Raw genomic sequence first — 25,607 nt, forward strand, 5'->3', positions numbered from 1 at the left:
GGTACAGTACTGGTGGGGACAGGTCTGTCAATGTATAACGCTGGGGTACAGTACTGGTCTGTCACCGTGTAACATTGTGGTACAGTACTAGTGCGTACAGATATGTCACTGCATATCGCTAGGGTACTGTACTGGTGGGTACACGTCTGTCACTGTACAGCACTGGGATACTGGTCCATCACTGTTTAGCACTGGGGCACAGTACTGATGGGTACAGGTCTGTCACTGTATAACATTAGAATATAGTACTCGTGTGTACAGCTTTGTCACTGCATAACCTTGGGGTATGGAATTGGTGGGTACAAGTCTATCACTGTATAATACTGGCGTACAGTATAGTTGTGTTCAGGTCTGTCACTATATAACAATGGGATTCAGTACTAGTGCGTACAGATCTGTCACTCCAACACTGGGATAAAGTATTGTTGTGTCTGTCACAGTATAATACTGGGGTGCAGAAGTGGTGGGTACAGGTCCCTCAATGTATAACACTGAGGTACAGTACAGCTGGATACAGGTCTGTTGTATAATACTATGATACTAGTGGGCACAGGTCTGTCACTGTATAACACTGGGGTATAATATTGGGGGTGGCACAAATAGTCCTAGCTGCCTCAATGAGTGTTTCACTGATCTCAATCAGTGTGGGAGTAACTAATACACCTGTCAGGAAATCAGGTTGCTCCTTGATGAGACTCTAGAGCGAGTTTTACTCTACCTGCAACCTGAGCTCTACCTGTCCTTGTGGTGTTTTCGATACTGACAATAGGAGCCTGAAATGAAGAATGTTCCATTGTGCAGCGTTCCTCACCTTGACAAACACATTAACAATCCCACCCATTAGGTGGCAGGAAGCTGCCAGGAGAGACATACCGGTCCGGTTTTCCTGTGACTCTGGACGGTGAAGTCGGGACAGAAGAGCAGGTCAGCAATGGCCAGTAAGAGGGATTCAGCGAGGGGCCGGGCTGTCTCATCATCTCCTTCATGAGCCTGAACACAAGAAAGGGGAAAAAAACACCAATTACAGGCTGTACCACAAAACCTCCCCATCCCCATCACAGGCAAAGAGGGTGACAACCACAGAAACTTCTCAACACTACACTGTAACTAATAACAAGCAATCGGCAATGGCTTCCAGTCTTGCTAATGACCACAGAGTAAAAACTCAGCTTGTCAAATTTAGCAACAGCAACTGCACCTCCCGTAATACTCCACTGGAGGGACGGCACGGTGGTGCAGTGGTTAGCACGGCTGCCTACAGCGCCGAGAACCCAGGTTCAATCCTGGCCCCGGGTCACTGTCTGTGTGGAGTTTGCACATTCTCCCCATGTCTGGGTGATTTCACCCCCACAACCCAAAGATGTGCAGGTTAGATGGATTGGCCATGCTAAATTGCCACTTAATTGGAAAAAAAATAATTGGGTCCTCTAAATTAAAAAAAAATACTTTACTGCGTGGAAACATTGTGGTGCAGCCTCAGACTGTGAAATTTATCTTTTTTTTTCTCTTTCTTCTGACAAACCAAAGCGCAAGTTCTCTGATCTAATTCACCGCCTGGACCGAAATAGCTGGTCTCAGTCAAGCCACCATTCACGATGCTGTTATTGATGTAAGTGTCCCCATGCAGGGATCGGGAGAAAGCTCAGACACTGAACCACTGAGTCCTACTGACCATCGAGCGTATGGCTGCAGGTTTAGTACCTTCATAAACCTATCAACACCTCTGGGTTCCTGCACTTCATACACTGGCCTTTAGTAATCGGCTATAAACCACTGTGCCACATGGCAGTGATGTGGAAGGTGCTACATAAAGGTAGTTTGGTCTACCTTTCTGCTGCTTACAGGTGCACTATGTGCCACATCAGGGGGGACTGGTCTAACTGGTTTCAGTAAAGGTAACAGCCTCTTCCAATGGTGATGTACACGTCTCCAGTGAGAGGAACTAGGCACTAAACTAAATAGCAAAACCTCCAAGGTTATAATCTCTGGATTATTACCCGAGCCGCATGTAAATTGGCATCAGGTACACTAAATTAGAGAGATGAATACATTGCTCAAAGGCTGGTGTGAGAGAAGTGAGATTCGGTTCATGGGGCACTGGTACCAGTACTGGGGCTGTGCTGTTGGGGGTGACTACACCTGAACCGTACTGGGATCAGTGTTCTTGCAAACCGCATAACTCAGGAAATAGGAGAAGGTTTTAAACTAAATAGTGGGACCAAGGGTTCAATGTGGAATGAAGAGCGATGTGTTTTATCAAAGAATAGAGACAGGTAAGAGAGGAACAGAGTATAGTCGTCCTCTGTCACTGGCAGGTTGGGTACAGGCAATTAAAATGAATATGATGCCGCGTTTTTTGTTTGTATTCAGTGCTTGCCGATCTTTTTGCCGAAGGCGTTTTTCAAGAAAATGGATATTGGTCACCTTGTTTATTTGGGCGGCGGGGGAGGGGGGGGCTAGGAAAGTAGTTCTTATAGATTTTAATTATAGAATTTACAGTGCAGAAGGAGGCCATTCGGCCCATCAAGTCTGCACCGGCCCTTGGAAAGAGAACCCCACTTAAGCCCACGCCTCCACCCTATTCCCGTAACCCAGTAACCCCACCTACCCTTTTGGACACCAAGTCCAATTTATCATGGCCAATCCATCTACCCTGCACATCTTTGGACTGTGGGAGGAAACCGGAGCACCCAGATGAAACCCACGCAGACATGGGGAGAACGTGCAGACTCCGCACAGAGTGAGCCAAGCTGGGAATCAAACCTGGGACCCTGGAGTTGTGAAGCAACTGTGCTAACCACTCTGCTACCCTGTTCTGCAGAGGTCAACGCGCGGGGGGCTGGGCCTCCCAAATTTATTATACTATTATTGGCCAGCTAATGCAGAAAAGGTAATGGGGAGGGGTCCCAGTGGGTTAGGGTGGAGGAGCGCACGTGCAGGGGTCGGGGCTGAGGGCATTGGTAACGGCGCCACTCCCAATGGCCCCGGGTAAATATTCGGAGTCCAATGTTGGTGGCGGTGACGCTGAAGATTTGGAGGCCGTTGAGGCAGCACTTTAAGGTGTGGGCGGGGTCAAGAGAGATGCCGAATACGGAGGTTTGAGCCAGGAAAGTTGGACAGGAGGTTTTGGAGATGGGTGGAGAGGGGAGTCAGGGTATTAAAGACATTACTGGGTGGTTGCTTTGCGAGGCTTGAGGAGTTGGGGGGAGAAATGTGGACTGCGGCGGGGGAAGTACTTAGGTAGCTGCAGCTCCAGGACTTTGCCAGGCGGTTCAGAGCTTCCCGATAGCGCCAACCCCCTCGTTGAAGGCAGGGGGGAATGGAGAAGGGGATGGTGTCGGCGATCTATCGGAGAATTTTGGGGGAGGATAAGGTATCCTTGGAGGGGATTAAAGCCAAGTGGGAAGAAGAGTTGGGGGAGATTATGGAAGACGGTCTATGGTGTGAGGTGCTCCGGAGGGTGAACACCTCAGCCTCGTGCTCGAGGTTGGGGCTGATACAGCTGAAGGTTGTGTATAGGGCGCACCTCACGAGGGCGAGGATGAGCTGACTCTTTGAGGAGTGGAGGATGTGTGTGATGCCTGTGAGAGGAGCCCCGCAAACCATGCTTCGGTCCTGTCCAAAGATGGAGAGGTATTGGAGGGAGGTTTTTAAGGCCATTTTGGCGGTAGTACATGTGAGTTTGGAGACAGGGCCCCTAGAAGCCATTTTCAGGGTGTTGGACCGGCCGGGGCTGCAGGCAGGTGCGGGGGCAGATGTTTTAGCCTTCACCTCACTGATTGCCCAGAGGAGGGTCCTGTTGGGGTGGAGGTCAGCTTCTCTGCCCTGAACCTAGGCTTGGCGGGGAACCTGATGGAATTTATGATGCTCAAGAAGGTAACGTTCGAGCTGAGGAGGAGGATGGAAGGGTTCTACAATTCATGGGCATTGTTTATCTTGCACTTTCAAGAATTGGGTGCCATCGAACATTAGCCGGGGGGGGGGGGTGGTTATTGGTGGGGTTGAGCACATTGCTTATGGGATGACCGTTAATTTTCTTTTGGTCTTTTTGTGTTGTTTTACATGGAATGTATGGTTGATGTTTGGGTTTGTATATTGAAGGGGATGCAGTTTGGGGGATTGGTACTGTATTTGTTATTGCTGGTTTTCTTTTGTGTATTTGATGAAAATGTGGAAAATGAGAAAAAGATTTTTTAAAAAGAGAGGAACACAGTGTATACAGGAAACGGGGGTTGGAGAATGGCAAGAAGGGAGGGAGAGAAAAAAAACTTCAGAATGCATAGAGAATCAAGACAAGATGTTATAAAGATAGAAAAAAGACTAAACTAAAAGCTCTGTCAGATTGTGTGCAGCATTTGTAACAAAGTAAACAAATTGATAGCACGCATTGAAATAAATAAGTGTGATCTGATCAACATTACTGAGACGTGGCTGCAGGAGGACAAGGATTGTGTCCTGAATATTGAGGAATATACAAGATAAAAATAGGAAGCCAGGTAAAGGTGGAGGGGCAGCACCATTAGTCAAGGATGACATTTGTGCAATAGTTAGAGGTCCTTGTTGTTCAGGAGATCAGGAATCAGTTTGGGTGGACGAATAGTAGGGGAAAGAAGTCATTAGTCGGAGAGGTCTACAGGCCCCTAACAGTAACCACAATGTAGGGCAAAATATACAAGAGGAAATATTCAGTGCTTGTGATAATAATCATGGGTGACTTTAATAGAATAGTACAACACAGAACAGGCCCTTTGGCCCTCGATGTTGTGCCGAGTTTTGTCCAAAACCAAAAATCAGTTTGGCAGTAATAATAATAATAATAATAATAATAATCGCTTATTGTCACAAATAGGCTTCAATTAAGTTACTGTGAAAAGCCCCTAGTCGTCACATTCCAGCGCCTGTTCAGGGAGGCCGGTACGGGAATTGAACCCACCCTGCTGGCATCATTCTTCTGCATTACAAGCCAGCTGTTTAGCCCACTTGTGCTAAACCAGCCTCTAATAGCCAGACCGTAATAACTTGGATGAGGAGTTTATGGCTTTTGAGATTTTCTTAGAGCAGTGCATTCTGGAACAAACCAGAGAGCAGGTTATATTAGACTTGGTCATGGTATATTTTTTGTATTCTCTATCGTGAAGACAGAAACAGAAGGCAAGACAGAGGTAGACAGATTCTTGTAGACAAGGAAATGACAGGTTATTTGGGGTTACATAGAAATGTGGAACTCAACACAAACAGATCAACGATGATCTTATTGAATGTCACAGCAGGCTCGAGGGGCTGAATGGCCTAAATCGGCTCCTAATTCGTATGTAACCCCAGAATAATCACGTGGATTCTGGGTGGCAGGATACTTACACGTGCTCACAGAAGGAGGTAAAAACAGATTATCTGTTCATTACCACATAACTCTATGATAGTGTTTGTGAAATTTTGCTGCACACAACTTGGTTGCTGTGTTTCCTTTACATTACAATAATGACTACACTTAAACAAAATGCTGCACGTGCTGGAATCGGAAATAAATACAGAAAACACTGGTGGAGAGAATAGCAGAATTAACAATTCTGTTCTGATGAAAGGTCACAGACATGAAACGATAATTCTGTTTCTGTCAACAAAATTATGAGGGGCATGGACGGAGTGGATAGTCAGAAGCTTTTTTCCTAGGGTGGAAGAGTTAATTACAAAGGGACATAGGCGTAAATTGCAATGGGCAAAGTTTTTTTTTAAAATTTAGATTACCCAATTATTTTTTCCACTTAAGGGGCAATTTTAGCGTGGCCAATCCACCTACTCTGCACATTTCTGGGTTGTGGGGGCGAAACCCACGCAGACACGGGGAGAATGTGCAAACTCCACACGGACAGTGACCCAGAGCCGGGATCGAACCTGGGACCTCAGCGCCGTGAGGCGGTTGTGCTAACCACTAGGCCACCGTGCTGCCCGCAAGGGGCAAAGTTTTGGGGAGGTGTGCAAGGCACGTTTTATTACACAGAGGATAGTGGGTGCCTGGAACTCGCTTTTCAGGTGCTGGAAGCAGGTACGATAGTGATGTTTAAGGAGCGTCTTGACAAATACATGAATAGGATGGGAATAGAGGATACGGACCCCGGAAGTGTAGAAGGTTTTAGGTTAAACGGGCAACGTGGTCGGCACAGGCGGAAGGGCCTGTTCCTGTGCTACACTTTTCCTTGTTCACACATGCCGCGACCTGATCCGATGAGTATTTCCAACGTTTTGTTTTTATTTCATAAAGTATCTCATTGGCTGCAAAGGGCTTTGAGGCATCAGGTGGTCATGAAACGTGCTATATAAATACAAGTCTTTCTTTCTGCTATTTAATTAGGGGAGTGGGGAAAATACTATATCCACATATCTCTGTGAAAATAGATAAGTCCCCGGGGCCGGATGGGATTTATCCTAGGATTCTCTGGGAAGCCAGGGAAGAGATTGCTGAGCCTTTGGCTTTGATTTTTAGGTCATCATTGGCTACAGGAATAGTGCCAGAGGACTGGAGGATAGCAAATGTGGTCCCTTTGTTCAAGAAGGGGAGTAGAGATAACCCCGGTAACTATAGGCCGGTGAGCCTAACGTCTGTGGTGGGTAAAGTCTTGGAGAGGATTATAAAAGATACGATTTATAATCATCTAGATAGGAATAATATGATTAGGGACAGTCAGCATGGTTTTGTGAAGGGTAGGTCATGCCTCACAAACCTTATCGAGTTCTTTGAGAAGGTGACTGAACAGGTAGATGAGGGTAGAGCAGTTGATGTGGTGTATATGGATTTCAGTAAAGCGTTTGATAAGGTTCCCCACGGTCGTCTATTGCAGAAAATACGGAGGCTGGGGATTGAGGGTGATTTAGAGATGTGGATCAGAAATTGGCTAGTTGAAAGAAGACAGAGAGTGGTAGTTGATGGGAAATGTTCAGAATGGAGTTCAGTTACGAGTGGCGTACCACAAGGATCTGTTCTGGGGCCGTTGCTGTTTGTCATTTTTATAAATGACCTAGAGGAGGGCGCAGAAGGATGGGTGAGTAAATTTGCAGACGACACTAAAGTCGGTGGAGTTGTAGACAATGCGGAAGGATGTTGCAGGTTACAGAGGGACATAGATAAGCTGCAGAGCTGGGCTGAGAGGTGGCAAATGGAGTTTAATGTGGAGAAGTGTGAGGTGATTCACTTTGGAAAGAATAACAGAAATGCGGAATATTTGGCTAATTGTAAAATTCTTGGTAGTGTGGATGAGCAGAGGGATCTCGGTGTCCATGTACATAGATCCCTGAAAGTTGCCACCCAGGTTGATAGGGTTGTGAAGAAGGCCTATGGTGTGTTGGCCTTTATTGGTAGAGGGATTGAGTTCCGGAGCCATGAGGTCATGTTGCAGTTGTACAAAACTCTAGTACGGCCGCATTTGGAGTATTGCGTACAGTTCTGGTCGCCTCATTATAGGAAGGACGTGGAAGCTTTGGAACGGGTGCAGAGGAGATTTACCAGGATGTTGCCTGGTATGGAGGGAAAATTTTATGAGGAAAGGCTGATGGACTTGAGGTTGTTTTCGTTAGAGAGAAGAAGGTTAAGAGGTGACTTAATAGAGGCATACAAAATGATCAGAGGGTTAGATAGGGTGGACAGCGAGAGCCTTCTCCCGTGGATGGAGGTGGCTAGCACGAGGGGACATAGCCTTAAATTGAGGGGTAATAGATATAGGACAGAGGTCAGAGGTGGGTTTTTACGCAGAGAGTGGTGAGGCCGTGGAATGCCCTACCTGCAACAGTAGTGAACACGCCAACATTGAGGGCATTTAAAAATTTATTGGATAAGCATATGGATGATAAGGGCATAGTGTAGGTTAGATGGCCTTTAGATTTTTTCCATGTCGATGCAACATCGAGGGCCGAAGGGCCTGTACTGCGCTGTATCGTTCTATGTTCTATGCTGTCTATGGTCGAAAACAGAGTCTTTGCAATCACTGGCAATCTGCTCCAATGAAACACATACCGACTTGCCAAATTTCATTCTGTAAATTCAGGCCCTAAACCCCTAATCTCCACACTCTCCAAACTGAGATTAATCCTGTGAGTTTTCCTTAATCTCCTACCAAAGTAACTGCAAATAGATCTATAATCAAACCTTTAAAACTGTAGAAAATCTGATTGAACCTTTTGAAAAGATTGTTCAGGTTTAAGATTGAAAACGTTAACAATTATTCTGGGTATGAATCGGAAGCCAGTGCAAGAGGTCAGACGTACTCCAGCTGTGTCCTCAATTACATAGGATGTGTGATTCTTGTGGGTTGGGTTTTTCTTTGGTTAATGAACAACTCCAAATGGCTTTGTGCCCACATTCAACTGGGAGTAATAACTTTGGCTATCTGTTAGGGAAATATTATTACGCTGCGACTGATAAGACTTGTTATCTATATTGTTGGCTGCAGGAACGCTGTACGACAGATAGCAAGACCTTCAGGAGCTGAATGTCTTTCAAATGCGTAGTTCAGTAACCAAGTCAGTTCTCATTGGTGTAAATTCAACCACAAACAAGCTGCACATGCAAATGACTTGAAGTCACCAGCGAGTTTAAGGTCACTAAACACGGGTAAATCTCCAGCATGAAGTTAGTGCAAAGTTTCATCCTTGTTTTTGTCATTCTTTTATTAAAAAACATTTTATTGAGGCATGTATGATTTTATACCAACAAATACAGATGTAAACTTAACTCAGTAAATAACACCCCCCCCCCCCCCCCCCCCTCCCTGTGTTTGGCATTCATGATGACATTTAACAGCCCCAACAATGTGAAGTTAACCCAGCCATCACCACACAGATAGACATTAAGTGCAACGTGTACATAGAAATGCAAAGCAGATGAGATGCAATTTCTGTAGGATGAGTGAGGAGAGACAGTCCAAGCGAAATGATACATTGTTCAAGCGGAGGTGCAAGTAGAGAGACAAATGTTTGAAAGTGGCAGGCAGTTAACAAAGCCTATGATACTAAAGCCATTAGTTTCATAGCCCGCGATAGTACAAAAGGCGGCATTCTGCAAATTGAATCTGCACTGGTTCTTTCAACGAGCAATCAAGTTAGCCCCATTTCTCATCTCTTACCCATAATCCTGCAGATTTTTCTCCAAGTATTTATCCAATTTTCTTTTGTCTTCTGAGCTTTATAAATAGAGGCAGAGGGTAAAGAAAAGGAAATGCTGCTGAACCTTTATAAAACATCAGTTCAACCTCAGCTGTGCCCAATTCTGAACACCACACTTTAGGAAGGCACTGAAGGGGGTTACAAGTAGCAGAATGGTTCCAGGTATGAGGGATTACAGTTATGTGAATAGACAGAAACTGGGGTTGTTACTATTGAGAGCAGAGAAGGTTAAGAAGGCATCTGACAGAGGTGTTTAAAATCATAAAGGGTTGGGCGGCACTGTGGTGCAGTGGTTAGCACTGCTGCCTACGACGCCGAGGATCCGGGTTCGATCCCGTCCCCGGGTCACTGTCCGTGTGGAGTTTGCACATTCACCCCATGTCTGCGTGGGTCTCACCCCCACGACCCAAAGATGTGCAGGTTAGGTGCACTGGCCACACTAAATTGCCCCTTAATTGTAAAAAAAATAATTGGGTACTCTAAATTAATTTTTTTTAATTCATAAAGGATTTAGATAAATTCAGTAAAGAGAAACTGTTCCCAGTAGCAGAGAGGTCAAAAATCAGATTGGGAAAAAGCCAGAGACAACATGGCTCTTTCTTTGCACCGACTCGTTAGGATTTCAAATGCTTTGCTGACAGGGAGTTGGAAACAGGTTCAATAATAGGATTCAAAAGGAAACTGGAGAAATATTTGGAGAAAAAACTGCAGGGTTATGGGTAAGAGATGGAAAATGGGATTAGCTTAATTGCTCATTGAAAGAACCATTCAATGGGCAGAATGGCCTTCTTTTGTACTGTCATGGGCTATGATACTATTAGAACAAATGTCCTACAGCTTAGTCAGAGATAGGTTTTAAGAGTCATGAAGGAGGAGAGAGAGGTGCTGAGGTTTGGGTAAGGAATTCTAGAGCTTAATTCTGGATTGATTATACGCACGCCTTACTGACCCAATTTCACTCATAGCTTGTGAAACACAGCCACGGTAAGTCAAACTAATTCTGTGCCTGAACTGGCTGAATGTTGGTGAGACATACCCTGTAGGAACTGTATCTCACAGTGAGCCACAATGACACAGACAGGCCGACAGACACATGCACACATAGACACACGTGGGCCCAAGTGGGCAGCTGCTGGCTGACTTCACCAGTAAAATCTCTGGCTGCAGAGGTTTAAAAGAAATCTTAAATTCTATTTTATTCCTGATTTTTCAGCATTTTTTTAGGTCACTTCCAGTCAGCCCTGGTACCTTCAAGAATCTCAATATAATCTTTCAGTAATATGCCCAGAGGATCAGTGCAATGCTCAAAGTAGGCACTGCCATGCTACAAATGAACTCTTGCCAACAACGACTCCCAACCTTTTCCTTTGTGTGGACCATAGATCATTATCAGAAGCTTTTGCAAAACCACAACGCACGCAAGCCATTTTATACATTATTTTTATAAAGCCAACAGGTGACGGGAGTCAAACTTGCTATCAACGGATATTATAAACACGACTATTTCTAATAGTTTATGATGCACACTCACATTGCATATCATGTTAGACAAAGATGTTCGTTAAGCAAATTGTGAATAATAATATATTGATTATGATACATACGAGGTACATGGAATTATATTATTATTTTCTACTGACTACCCGCAGTACCAGTGATCTGCAATCCAAAGGTGGGAACCACTGTCTTAGAACATTCAGTCTGCTGTCCTGGTGTCACTGCAGCAGGGATCAAGTTAAAACATACACGCACACACACACACACATAGGGACAGAGACAAATGCGCAGAGGCACACGCCCGCACAGGCACACATTCCTACACTATAGTTTTTTGTTTTTTTTAAATAAACAATTTTATTGAGGCATTTTGGCATAGTAAACAGCAACAGTACAAAACAGTGTGCAAAGAACAATCACAGTGCAAAAACCAGCTCCCCTCCCACAAGGCCCCGCCTAACTAACCCCCTAATCTACATTGCCCTAACCCCCTCCCCCTCCTGCTCACGATTAATTTTCTGCGAAGAAATTGATAAATGGTTGCCACCTCCGGGCGAACCCAGACAGTGACCCTTTCAGAGCAAACTTAATTTTCTCCAGACCAAGGAAGCTCGCCATGTCCGATAGCCAGGCCTCCGACTTCGGGAGCTTCGAGTCCCTCCATCCCAGCAGTATTCGTCGCCGGGCTACCAGGGAAGCAAAGGCCAGAACGTCGGCCTCTCTCTCCTCCTGGACACCCGGGTCCTCCGAAACCCCAAAAATTGCCACCTCCGGGCTCATCACCACCCTTGTTTTCAGCACCTGGGACATAACGTCCGCAAATTCCTGCCAGTGCCCCCTGAGTTTTGGACATGTCCAGAAAATGTGGACATGTTCGCTGGTCCTCCCGCACATCTGGCCCACCTGTCCTCCAGTCCAAAGAATTTACTCATCCGGGCCACTGTCATGTGGACCCGGTGGACGACCTTGATTTGGATCAGGCTGAGCCTGGCGCATGTTGCGGTCGGGTTTTCCCTGCTCAACGCCTCCGCCCATAGGCCCTCTTCTATCCCACCTCCGATCTCCTCCTCCCACTTAAGCTTCAGCTCCTCGATCAGCGTCTCCTCTGCCCCCATAAGTTCTTCATATATATCCGAGACCCTCCCCTCCCCCACCCTGTCCTGGATCCCCCTAAGTGGCAGGTGTGAGAAGGATGGAATCTGTCTGCATAGAAAGTCCTGCACCTGCAAGTACCTGAAATCATTCCCTTTCGCCAGCCCAAATTTCTCCTCCAGCGCCCTCAAACTCGGGAAGCTCCCTTCTAAGAACAGATCCCCCATCCTCTCAATCCCAGCCCTCTGCAATATTCGGAACCCACCGCCCATATTCCCTGGGGCAAAGCGGTGATTATCGCAAATTGGGAACCAAACCGAAGCTCTCACTTCCCCCACGTGCCTTCTCCATTGGCCCCATATCCGCAAAGTCGCCGGTGGGAGCGGCAGGACGCCATAACCAGGGCTGCCATAACCAGGGCTGCCATAACCAGGGCTGCCATAACCAGGGCTGCCATAACCAGGGCTGCCAGACTGGTGCCCCTGCACGAAGCGGCCTCCATCCGCTCCCAAACCGACCCCGCACCCACCATCCAATTCCTTATCATAGCTATGTTGTCCGCCCAGTAGCAATTACTAAAGTTTGGCAGCGCCAGCCCCCCTTCCCCTCGGTTCCTCTCCAGCATCACCCTCTTCACCCGTGGGGAATTTCCCGCCCACACAAATCCCATAATCATTTATTGACCTTCTTGAAAAAGGACCGCGGAATGAAAATGGGGAGACACTGGAATACGAACAGGAATCTCGGGAGGATCGTCATTTTAACCGTCTGCACTCTTCCCGCTAGTGACAGTGGGAGCGCATCCCACCTCCGGAACTCGACCCTCATTTGCTCTATCAACCAGGATAAGTTCAACTTGTGCAGCCGGCCCCAATCCCGCGCCACCTGTATCCCTAAGTATCTGAAACTATCCCCTACTAACCTAAACGGCAGCCCCCTCAACCGACCCTCCTGGTCCCTCGCCTGGACTACAAACAACTCACTCTTTGCCATGTTCAGTTTATACCCCGAGAACCGGCCGAATTCCCTCAAGATTCCCATGATTCCATCCATCCCAGCCACTAGATCCGTGACGTATAAGAGCAGGTTGTCGGAGTATAACGAGACTGTTCCACTCCCCCCACCCCACCCCTGTACCAGCCCCTTCCAACCCCGAGAAGCTCTCAGAGCAATTGCCAGTGGCTCTATTGCTAACGCAAACAGCAGTGGGGAGAGGGGGCACCCCTGCCTTGTTCCCCGGTGCAATCTAAAATAGTCAGACGTCATCCTATTCATCCTTACGCTAGCCTCCGGAGCCTGGTACAGCAGCCTAACCCAGTCGATAAAGCCCTCCCCAAACCCAAATCTTCCCAACACATCCCATAAATAGTCCCCCTCAACCCGGTCAAATGAAAATGAAATGAAAATGAAATGAAAAATGAATGAAAATCGCTTATTGTCACGAGTAGGCTTCAATGAAGTTACTGTGAAAAGCCCCTAGTCGCCACATTCCGGCGCCTGTCCGGGGAGGCTGGTACGGGAATTGAACCGTGCTGCTGGCCTGCTTGGTCTGCTTTAAAAGCCAGCGATTTAGCCGAGTGAGCTAAACCAGCCCTTCTCAGCCTTCTCGGCATCCATTGCCACGTCTACCTCTATCTCCCTACTCTCCGGGGGCATCATGATCACATTTAGCAGCCTTCTTAGATTGGCAAACAGCTGCCTGCCCTTGACAAACCCGGTTTGGTCTTCCATAATAATATCCGGCACACAGTCCTCAATCCTGGAAGCCAAAAGCTTGGCCAGTAATTTTGCATTTACATTGAGCAGAGAGATCGGCCTATAGGACCCACATGCCTCTGGGTCTTTGTCCCGTTTTAGTATCAGGGAGATGGTGGCCTGTGACATCATTGGGGTTTACCCCTCTGTCTCTTGCCTCATTATAAACCCAAACCAGCACCGGCTTCACTATCTCAGAGAACTTTTTATCGAACTCCACCGGATACCCATCCGGTCCCTGAGCTTTACCCGATTGCATGGCCCTCAAGCCCTCCAATATTTCTTCGGCCCTAATCAGGGCCCCCAGCCTGTCTACTAACCCCCTATCCACTTTTGGGAAGGTCAGTCCGTCCAAAAAGCACCTCATCCCCTCCGGCCCCATGGGGGGTTCAGAGGTATAAAGCTTACTGTAGAAGTCCCGAAACACCTTGTTCAGCTCTGCCAGATCTCCTACCACAGTTTCCAAACCCCCACCCCGGTCGACTAGCTTCCCTATTTTCCTAGCCGCCTCCCTCTTCCTCAGTTGCCGTGCCAGCATTCTACTGGCTTTCTCCCCATGCTCGCAGATCGCGCCCCTCGCCTTCCTAAGCTGCTCTACTGCCTTACCTGTGGACAACACCCCGAACTCCGTAGCCTTTGTAGTTCCCTCAATAGCTCTACCCTCGGGGTCTCCGCATATCTCCTATCGGGGTCTCCGCATATCTCCTGTCTGTCTGTAACACCTCCTTTACCAGTCGGTCCGTTTCTGCCCTTTCCGTACTGTCCCTATGAGCTCGAATCAAGATCAGCTCCTCTCTCACCACTGCCTTCAGCCCCTCCCAGAGCACCGCAGCTGATACTTCTCCTGTATCATTGACCTGCAGGTAGTTTTCCATACATTTCCTCACCCTCTCTCACACCGCCTCGTCTGCCAACAGTCCAACCTCTAACCTCCATTGTGGGCCCTGAAAGCTTTCCTTACAGACCTACAGATCAAGCCAATGTGGAGCATGGTCCGAAATAGTGATCGCCGAATATTCTACGTCCGTCACCCCCACCAGCAAATCCCTGCTCATGATGAAAAAATCGATTCGGGAATACACCTTATGGACATGTGAATAGAACAAAAACTCCTTCCCCGTCGGCCGACTAACCTCCATGGGTCAAATCCCCCCCCCCCCCCCCCCCCCCCCCCCCTCCCCCGCATTTTCTCCATGAACCCCCTCAATTCCGTTGTCATTGCCTGAACCCTACCCGTTTTTGAACACGACCGGTCCAGGCCGGGGTCAAGGACTGTGTTAAAATCACCTCCCATAATCAGCCTGTGTGAGTCCAGGTCATCCCAATTTGGGGCATATATATTGACTAAAACTACCCTCACCCCCTCGAGCTTGCCACTCACCATGACAAATCTACCTCCCCCATCCGAAATTGTGCTACCCACCTCAAATTGCACCCGTTTGTTAACCAAAATGGCGACCCCTCTGGTCTTAGTATCCAGCCCCGAGTGGAAGACCTGGCTAATCCAGCCCTTCCTTAACCTGACCTAGTCAGCTACTTTCAGATGAGTCTCCTGAAGCATAATTACATCCCCCTTCAGCGCCCTCAGATGCGCGAACACACGTGCCCTCTTTACCGGCCCGTTTCACCCTCTAACATTCCAGGTGATCAGCCTGGTTGGGGAGCACCGTACTGTGCCCCCCCCCCAGCAGATCAGTCATCTCCTTTCTTGGGCCGGCCCCCAGCCCCGTGTCGCACCTCCCCTGGACCGTCTCCTGGCAGCCCCCACCTCCGACCTCCTCCATGTTACCCTCCCTTGTCAGCAGATCAACTACACCCCTCCCCCCCACTAGCAACAACTCCCTGTAACCTAATCCTTGCCATAAATGAGCTATATGCACCCCCCCACCTGGCTTCCGTAGACCAGCTCATCCAGCTAGCCTGGTGACTCTCAACACCGGCGCCAACAAGTCTCCCACTTATTGTTCCCTCTGACCCATCCCCCCCCTGCCCATCGACACAACTTCCCCAAACCAGCCATCCTCGAGTAATTGCTCTGAAAAAAAACAAGGAACAAAGAAAACCCCGACACTAGTGCAATTCAAGTGATACGAAGTAAGCAATAGGCACTTCCAACCGCCCCCATCAGAACACAAAAAGCCCCCAGCACCAAATACCTTAACTTCCCTCTTCTCAAGCAAAATCTCAAATCCAGAAGAAAAAAACAAGAAACAAGAAAAGCATATAAACATCACTCAATAACTTTTTAAACTTAAGTCCAAAAGTCCTCAGTTCGGCACCAGCCCTTCTCTCTTGGCGAAGTCCATCGTGTCCTTGGGCTCCTAAAAATAATGGTGCTGTCCCTCGTCTGGGTATAGCAGCCCAAACTGCACCTGCTTCTTGAACAGAATCTCTTTGACTTGCCTGTAGCCTGCCCTCCTTCTGGCCACCTCCACGTTCAGGTCCTGGTAGATGCGCAAGACACTACTGTTCCAATTGCAGCTCCACGTGCGCTTGGCCCCCTGTAGCACCCGCTCCTTGTCCAGGAACCTGTGGAACCTGACCGCCATCACTCGGGGCTGCCTCGCCAGCGCTCTGTGTGCCCTGTCCACCTCCAACGGGTGAGGGAAGACATCATTCCCCAACAGCTTCTGGAACATGTCTGCCACTTACACAGCAGCATCCAGTCCCTCAGCCCCCTCCGGGAGACCAACGATTCTTAAATTCTGCCGACGTGACCTATTTGCCACGTCCTCCACCTTCTCCAGAAGCATTTTTTGTTGGTCTTTCAGCCTCCCCATCTCCACCTCCACCACCGTTTGGTTATCTTCTTGCCCCTCCAGCGCCTTCTCCAGCTTCTGGATCATCCAATCCTGGGCGTCCAGCCTGTGCTCCAGGCGCTCGATTGATTTCTGGATCGGGTCTAAAATGTCCCGTTTTGGCGCGGTGAAGCCCTCTTGGATGACTCAACAGATGCTCTGTTGTTGGCTGGGCTGTCTGCACCGGGGTCCGGACATTGGCCATATTGTCCTCAGCAGCAGCCTCCACATTGCCCACTTCTTCAACTGTTTATGATTATTTCTACTTCTTAATTCCATACACCTATATCTGGAGTCAGTGCCTGAGTGCCTATGCCTTCAGATCCAGCGCTCAAAAGCACAAAAAAGTTGGGGGAAAAGGTCCAAAAGTCCGACCAGAGTGAGAGCCACCAAATGTGCGACTTACCCCCTCATAGCCTTCACCGGAAGCCTCCTACACTGTAGTTAAGGTTAAGTGAACCAACATACCAATAGGGGCGTTTCTTTTCTGGAGGCTGAACATCTGGTAAAGAACAAGTGGAATATCTCCACATGGTTGAGCTGGCACTTTACAATGTTTGAGGTCATGAAAAGTACTCTATAAATGAAAGTCTTTCTATCGTCCTTTAAATGTGTCAGAAACAATGGGGCAGTGCCCAATCACATTTCTGATGTTTACAGACTGAAGGGAGCCCAAGCCTCTTATCATTCTTGGCACATTTTGGTATTCCAGTGAAAATCTGGCATCTTTCAACTTTCCAACAATATTTTATGTGCCTCGAAACCTGACCAATTGCTGCCAGTGAATACAATTATGACCACTTTATAGTCCTGGGCTGCCAAGGCTCTTGTGCCTGTTGTGGCGATTGTGAAAGCCTCGACAAACATCATCAATGGGCTATTGACCATGAGAGGTAACAGCATAGCCCATAATCTTTTCCTCAAATGACATTGTTCAGCTGGGTCATTGGCCACTAATCAGAAGCAAGAACAATGAGTGATGTCTCTGATCCCTGGAGCAACAACCTCGATCACTCAGTGCAAACAGGCTTATCAAACTCAGCAGAACTAGGTTATTAATCCAACTAGTCTCTGTTGATGTTTATACTGCACACGAGCCTCCTCCCACCCTATTTCATCTCAGCCTATCAGCATGCCCATCCATTCCTTTCCCTCTTGAATGTTTATCAATCTTCCCCAGAAATATGTCTGAACTATTTGCAACAACCATTCCCTAGGGGTAGTAAATTCCACATTCTCACCATTCTCAGAGTAACTGAATATCTCCTAAATTCCCTGTTGGATTTATCAGTAATTATTTTATACTGATAACCTTCTAGTTTTGAACTCCACAACAAGTGAAACATCAAGTTCAGCGTTCCAAATCCCTTCTCTGAGGTCACTCCTCAGTCTTACTTTTCTAGAAAAATATGTCCCTGCCCGTTCAATCTTTCCTGACACGTATGGCCTGTCAGCTCCGGCATCATCGTTGTATGGCTTTTTTCACTTGAAAAATGAAATGAAAATCGCTTATTGTCACGAGTAGGCTTCAATGAAGTTACTGTGAAAAGTTACTCCAATGCCTTCAAATCCTTTCCATAATAAAGAGACCAGAACTGGGCATTACACTCCAAAGTTTGGTCCAGTCAAATTTGTGCACAAGTTTAACAATTTCTTTGCTTTTGAACTCTTTTGTCTGCTTTTTTATAATGGCCTTAATATCCTGACTGAACTGAAATGTGGGGCCTCCCTTGTCTATGGGTGCTCAGGGTTGCACAGGCCATGGGGAGCCATTATTCAAACTTTTAGCAGAATGACTATTCCGAGTCAGCCTGATAAATCCAGTCTGATCACCTTCTGTATCCTGAACGAGTGGCATGTCTCTGGGTGAGGTGTAGTCCCAAGCCTGGGAGTAGGGCTGGGGCAACCAAACAAATATAGGCAAATTACTGCAGATTCTGGAATCTGAAACCAAAGAGAAAATGTTGGAAAATCTCAGCAAGTCTGGCAGCATCTGTAGGGAGAAAAAAGAGCTATGTTTCAAGTCCAGATGATCCCAAGGGTCATCTGGACTCGAAACGCCAGCTCTTTTCTCTCCCTACATATGCTGCCAGACCTGCTGATATTTTCCAGCATTTTCTCTTTTGTGCAGGCAAACTAATATTTTGTCGAACATTGATCGATATAAATTGTGTCACCGCTTTGCAATGCCTCTATCTGTGTGCTGTCGCTCAGAACTTTCAGAGAATTAGATGGTTACTGAGGTCATGGAGAGGAAAAATATCTTCCTGAGTTTACTAGATTGACAGGTGATCTGGCCAAACTGTTTAAAATGATAGAGGATTCATTTGGGTAGATAGAGAGAGACCATTTTGTCTGATGAGGGCATCAAGAACACAATTTCAAATATTAGAGACAGGGTTGGAGGGTTGAGTGTGGGCTGGGAAAATAGGGGGAAGGTACATTCGGACAACTCCTTGATGCATTCCTATTTCCAGGAGAACTTCACTGGGCTATTTGAGGAAAAAAGACAGCAGCCACTGCAACAATAAGGGCAACTAATTAGGTCACTTAATGTCTTCTGATGGAGATGGGATTTTACCACAGTCGGAGCCACTTCCCCCAAATGCAGTGTTTTCCAGCTCACTGGAGGCAGCATTTGGCAGAGACCAGGGGTATTCGAGCCTCGGTATCCTCAGGTGAGAATTCCACTCTTCATTGCCCTACCTGCTGTGACCTTCTTCAATGTAGAATAAGTAGGCATCGGAGAGTCCCTTCATGCTGAGGCACCCCTCGTGGTCTCCTGTCTGCCCCAGCAGCGCTCAACTATCCCGCTGCCAGCTGGAGATAGCTGCCAGCTCTCCTATTCGACCTTCTGATTCCATGGTCCACTTGGCACCCTTAATTGGCCATTACGAAGAAGATTGAACCTGATGGCCATGGCCACTTCCCAGCTCAAAATGGAGAGTGAAGGAATTGCAAATCAACTGGGAAAATCTAGCCCAGTGATCAGGCCAATAGTATGAAACCCACACTGCTAGCCTATCCATACTCATGTCATTATGGACTGAAATGGGGATCAATCCTGGTGTCACTGTGGAGTGAAATGGGGATCAATCCTGGTGTCACTGTGGACTGAAATGGGGATCAATCCTGGTGTCACTGTGGACTGAAATGGGGATCAATCCTGGTGCCACTGTGGACGGAACTGGGGATCAATCCTGGTGTCACTGTGGAGTGAAATGGGGATCAATCCTGGTGTCACTGTGGACTGAAATGGGGATCAATCCTGGTGTCACTGTGGACTGAATTGGGGATCAATCCTGGTGTCACTGTGGACTGAATTGGGGATCAATCCTGGTGTCACTGTGGACTGAATTGGGGATCAATCCTGGTGTCACTGTGGACTGAATTGGGGATCAATCCTGGTGTCACTGTGGACTGAATTGGGGATCAATCATGGTGTCAATGTGGAGTGAAATGGGGATCAATCCTGGTGTCACTGTGGACTGAATTGGGGATCAATCCTGGTGTCACTGTGGACTGAAATGCAGATCAATTCTGGTGTCACTGTAGACTGGCATGGTGGCACAGTGGTTATTATTGCTTCCTCAAAGCATCAGGGACGCGGGTTCAATTCCTGTCTTGGGTGACGGTGGAGTTTGCACTTTCTGCATGTGTCTGCGTGGGTTCCCTTCAGGTGCTCTGGTTTCCTCCCAGTCCAAAGATGTGCAGATAGGTAGATTAGCAGGGATTACCAGGGATCAACAGGTTCTTTGGGGTTACTGGGTGGGGACCTAGGTCAGGTGCTCTTTTAGTGGGATGGTGCAGAGTCGATGGGCCAAATGGGTACTTCAGGTATTCTTTGATTCTTCAATGATTCTATGAATCCTGGTATCACTATGGACTGGGATAGGGATCAATCGTAGTGTCACTATGGACTGGGATAGGGACCAATCGTAGTGTCACTATGCACTGGGGTGGGGATCAATCCTGTGTCATGATGGACTGGGGTAGGAATCAATCCTGGTGCCACTATGGACTGGGATAGGGATCAATCCTAGTGTCACTATGGACTGGGATAGCATCAATCCTAGTGTCACGGATCAATTCAGCTGTCAAAGAACAAGTAACAAAGAAAAGTACAGCACAGGAACAGGCCCTTCGGCCCTCCAAGCATGTGCCGACCATGCTGCCCGACAACACTACAATCTTCTACACTTCCGGGGTCCGTATCCCTCTAATCCCATCCTATTCATGTATTTGTCAAGATGCCCCTTAAATGTCACTATCATCCCTGCTTCCACCACCTCCTCCGGCAGCGAGTTCCAGGTACCCACTACCCTCTGTGTAAAAAAACTTGCCTCGTACACCTCCTCTAAACCTTGTCCCTCGCACCTTAAACCTGTGCCCCCCCTAGTAATTGACCCCTCTATCCTGGGGAAAAGCCTCTGACTATCCACTCTGTCGATGCCCCTCATAATTTTGTAGACCTCTATCAGGTTGCCCCTCAACTTCCATCATTCCAATGAGAACAAACCAAGTTTATTCAACCTCTCCTCATAGCTGATGCCCTCCATACCAGGCAACATCCTGGTAAATCTCTTCTGCACCCCCTCTACAGCCTCCACATCATTCTGGTAGTGTGGCGACCAGAATTGAACACTATACCCCAAGTGTGGCCTAACTAAGGTTCTGTACAGCTGCAACATGACTTGACAATTCTTATACTCAATGCCCTGGCCAATGAAGGCAAGCATGCCATATGCCTTCTTGACTACCTTCTCTACCTGTGTTGCTTCTTTCAGTGACCTGTGGACCTGTACACCTAGATCTCTCTGACTGTCAATACTCTTGAGGGTTCTACCATTCACTGTATATTCCCTACCTGCATTCTTCCAAAATGCATTACCTCACATTTGTCCGGATTAAACTCCATCTGCCATCTCTCCACCCAAGTCTCCAAACGATCTAATTCCTCTTGTATCCTCTGAGCGTCCTCATCGCTATCCGCAATACCACCAACTTTTGTGTCGTATTCAAACTTACTAATCGGACCAGTTACATTTTCCTCCAAATCATTTATATATACTACGAACAGCAACGGTCCCAGCACTGATCCCTGCGGAACACCTCTAGTCACAGCCCTCCAATTAGAAAAGCACCCTTCCATTGCTGTTCTCTGTCTTCTATGACCTAGCCAGTTCTGTATCCACATTGTCAGCTCACACCTGACCCGTGTGACTTCACCTTTTGTACCAGTCTACCATGAGGAACCTTGTCAAAGGCCTTACTGAAGTCCATATAGACAACATCCACTGCCCTACCTGCATCAATCATCTTTGTGACCTCTTCAAAAGATTCTATTAAGTTGGTGAGACACGACCTCCCCTTCACAAAACCATGCTGCCTCTCACTGATACGTCCATTTGCTTCCAAATGAGAGTAGATCCTGTCTCAAAGAATTCTCTCCAGTAATTTCCCTACCACTGACGTAAGGCTCACTGGCCTATAGTTCCCTGGATTATCCTTGCTACCCTTCTTAAACAAAGGAACAACATTGGCTCTTCTCCAGTCCTCCGGGACATCACCTGAAGACAGTGAGGATCCAAAGATTTTTGTCAAGGCCTCAGCAATTTCCTCTCTAGAGGCTTCAGTATTCTGGGGTAGATCCCATCAGGCCCTGGAGACTTATCTACCTTAATATTTTTCAAGATGCCCAACACCTCGTCTTTTTGGATCTCAATGTGACCCAGGCTATCTACACACCCTTCTCCAGACTCAACATCCACCAATTCCTTCTCTTTGGTGAATACAGATGCGAAGTATTCATTTAGTACCTCGCCCATTTCCTCTGGCTCCACACATAGATTCCCTTGCCCATCCTTCAGTGGGCCAACCCTTTCCCTGGCTACCCTCTTGTTTTTTATGTACGTGTAAAAAGCCTTGGGATTTTCCTTAACCCTATTTGCCAATGACTTTTCGTGACCCCTTTTAGCACTCCTGACTCCTTGCTTAAGTTCCTTCCTACTTTCCTTATATTCCACACAGGCTTCATTTGTTCCCAGCCTTCCAGCCCTGACAAATGCCTCCTTTTTCTTTTTGACGAAGGTTTTTATCCAAGGTTCCTGAAATTTGCCGTATTTATCCTTCTTCCTCACAGGAACATGCCGGTCCTCAATTCCTTTCAACTGACACTTGAAAGCCTCCCACATGTCAGATATTGATTTTCCCTCAAACATCCACCCCCAATCTAGGTTCTTCAGTTCCCGCCTAATATTGTTATAATTAGCCTTCCCCCAATTTAGCACATTCACCCGAGGACCACTCTTATCCTTGTCCACCAGCACTTTAAAACTTACTGAATTGTGGTCACTGTTCCCAAAATGCTCCCCTACAGAAACTTCTACCACCTGGCCGGGCTCATTCCCCAATACCAGGTCCAGTACAGTCTCTTCCCTAGTTGGACTATCTACATATTATTTTAAGAAGCCCTCCTGGATGCTCCTTACAAACTCTGCCCCATCTAAGCCCCTAGCACTAAGTGAGTCCCAGTCAATATTTGGGAAGTTGAAGTCTCCCATCACAACAACCCTGTTGTTTTTACTCTTTTCCAAAATGGCTGTTGGGAGGCCTGTAGTAAACCCCAACATTGTGACTGCACCCTTCTTATTCCTGATCTCTACCCATATAGCCTCACTGCCTCTGAGGTGTCCTCCTGTAGTACAGCTGTGATATTCTCCATAACTAGTAGCGCAACTCCGCCACCCCTTTTACATCCCCCTCTATCGCGCCTGAAACATCTAAATCCTGGAACGTTTAGCTGCCAATCCTGTCCTTCCCTCAACCAGGTATCTGTAATGGCAACAACATCATAGTTCCAAGTACTAATCCAAGCTCTGAGTTCATATGCCTTACCCGTAATACTTCTTGCATTAAAACATATGCACTTCAGGCCACCAGACCCGCTGTGTTCAGCAATATTTCCCGGTCTGCTCTGCCTCAGAGCCATACTGGCCCTATTCCCCAGTTCTCCCTCAATGCTTTCACCTTCTCACCTATTGCTCCAGTGCCCAGCCCCTGTCATACTAGTTTAAATCCTCCCAGGGGCTGTTTAGCACACTGGGCTAAATCGCTGGCTTTGAAAGCAGACCAAACAGGCCAGCAGCACGGTTCAATTCCCGTAACAGCCTCCCCGAATAGGCGCCGGAATATGGCGACTAGGGGCTTTTCACAGTAACTTCATTTGAAGCCTACTCGTGACAATAAGCGATTTTCATTTTTCATGTGACACTAGCAAACCTCGCGGCCAGGATATTTATGCCTCTCCAGTTTAGATGCAATCCGTCCTTCTTATGCAGGTCACACCTGCCCCGGAAGAGCTCCCAGTGGTCCAGATAACGGAAACCCTCCCTCCTACACCAGCTGTTTAGCCACATGTTTAGCTGCTCTATCTCCCTATTTCTAGCCTCACTGGCACGTGGCACAGGGAGTAATCCCGAGATTACAACCCTAGAGGTCCTGTCTGTTAACTTTCTGCCTAGCTCCCTGAACTCCTGCTGCAGGACCTCATGTGTCCCTTTCTGCCTATGTCGTTAGTACCAATATGTACAAAGACCTCTGCCTGTTTGCCCTCCCCCTTCAGGATGCCCGCTACCCATTCGGAGACATCCTGGACCCTGGCACCAGGGAGGCAACATACCATCCTGGAGTCTCTTTCACATCCACAGAAGCGCCTATCTGTGCCCCTGACTATAGAGTCCCCTATGACTATTGCTCTTCTGCGCTTTGACCCTCCCTTCTGAAAATCAGAGCCAGCCGTGGTGCCACTGCTCTGGCTGCTGCTGTTTTCCCCTGATAGGCTATCCCCCCCGACAGTATCCAAAGGGGTATACCTGTTCTAGAGGGGGACAGCCACAGGGGATTCCTGCACTGACTGCCTGCTCTTTCTGGTGGTCACCCATTTCTCTGCCTGCACCTTGTGTGTTACCACACTGGATGAGTAGCGGGAAAAGGGATCGATTCCAGTCACGATGGACGAATAATGGGAGGAGGGATCGATTCTGGTTACCATGATCAGGGGAAGTCAATCCTGTTCACAGTGGTGGGCTTCCGCCTCACCAAATATAGATAAGGTCATCACCCACATTGGTCCCAGACCTTACCAAAACCTTTCTTCATCTACAAGCTTTCATTCTACTCCTCCTAAGCTCTCCGTGCTTCAATGTCTATTCCCTCACATCCTGTGATGTTTAGTTGAAGTACTGTGCATGTATAATGGAGGTTGCCGTCGGTAATGATGAATGGCCGAAATAACAGCATCAATCTAACCTATTATCAGATGACAGACTCAGATCACACAACAGCCTGAGGAAAGGGCCTCGTGAAGACCTACCCCACCGCGTCCTGCTCCTGGGACTGTAGACCAAAAAAATCCTCTCCAATCTGGATCCTCAAATATATATGGCAAGATGCGGGTGAGTAGCTGAGTACAGTTGATAATGATCTGCTTGTCCTTGTCGTTCGTGCAGCCTGACTCTGCTCCTTGGACCAACTTCTCGACAGCCTGCATGTGCAACAAAATATCGATTATTAATATAAATATAAATGACATACAAACTGGGGTTTCACATTATTGGGTACAGGTCAATCACTTAAAAACACTGGGGTACTGTATCAGGGGAATGCAATTCTGTCACTATATAACACTGTGGTACAGTACTGGTGAGACAGGTCTGGCACCATATAACACGGTTACAGTACTGGTGGGGACAGGTCTGTAACTGTATAACGCTGGGGTACAGTACTGGTTGGGACAGGTCTGTCACTGTATAACACTGGAGAACAGTACTGGTGGGGACAGGTCGGTCACTGTATAACACTGGAGAACAGTACTGGTGGAAACAGGTCTGCCACTTCTGGGATACAGGCCTGTCTCTGTATAACACTGGGATAGAATACTGGTGGACAGGTCTGACACCATATCACACTGGAGAACAGTACTTCTGGGGATAGGCCTGTAACTGTACAGCACTGGGGATACAGTACTGGTGAGTAATGGTCCATCACTGTATAACATTGTGGTACGGTAATGATGAGGACAGCTCTGTCACTGTATAACACTGGGGTAGAGTATTGGTGGATACAGGTCTGTCACTGAATAACACTGGGGTACAATACTGGTGGTACAGGTCTGTCACTACAGGTCTGGGATACAGTATGATGGATACAAGTCTGTCACCGGAGAACACAGGGGTACAGTACTGGTGGGTACAGGTCTGTCACTGTATAACAGTGGGGTAGAGTATTGGTGGATTATGGTCTGTCACTATA

At 47.5% G+C, this 25,607-nt stretch overlaps 1 protein-coding gene across 1 annotated transcript in view; it reads right to left on the reverse strand.

The window, feature by feature from the left end:
• The window catches only part of LOC119952914 (protein HID1-like), a 208,756-nt gene that overhangs the window by 175,265 nt on the left and 7,884 nt on the right, over positions 1-25,607 (reverse strand). The window contains exons 3-4 of the mRNA XM_038776544.1: positions 24,670-24,840; positions 874-990 (exon numbers count right to left, since the gene is read on the reverse strand). Coding sequence (XP_038632472.1) covers positions 874-990; positions 24,670-24,840 — 288 coding nt within the window. The remainder of the gene's footprint in view (positions 1-873; positions 991-24,669; positions 24,841-25,607) is intronic.

Source organism: Scyliorhinus canicula, chromosome 18 (genome assembly GCF_902713615.1).
Source record: "Scyliorhinus canicula chromosome 18, sScyCan1.1, whole genome shotgun sequence".
Lineage (NCBI taxonomy): Eukaryota > Metazoa > Chordata > Chondrichthyes > Carcharhiniformes > Scyliorhinidae > Scyliorhinus > Scyliorhinus canicula.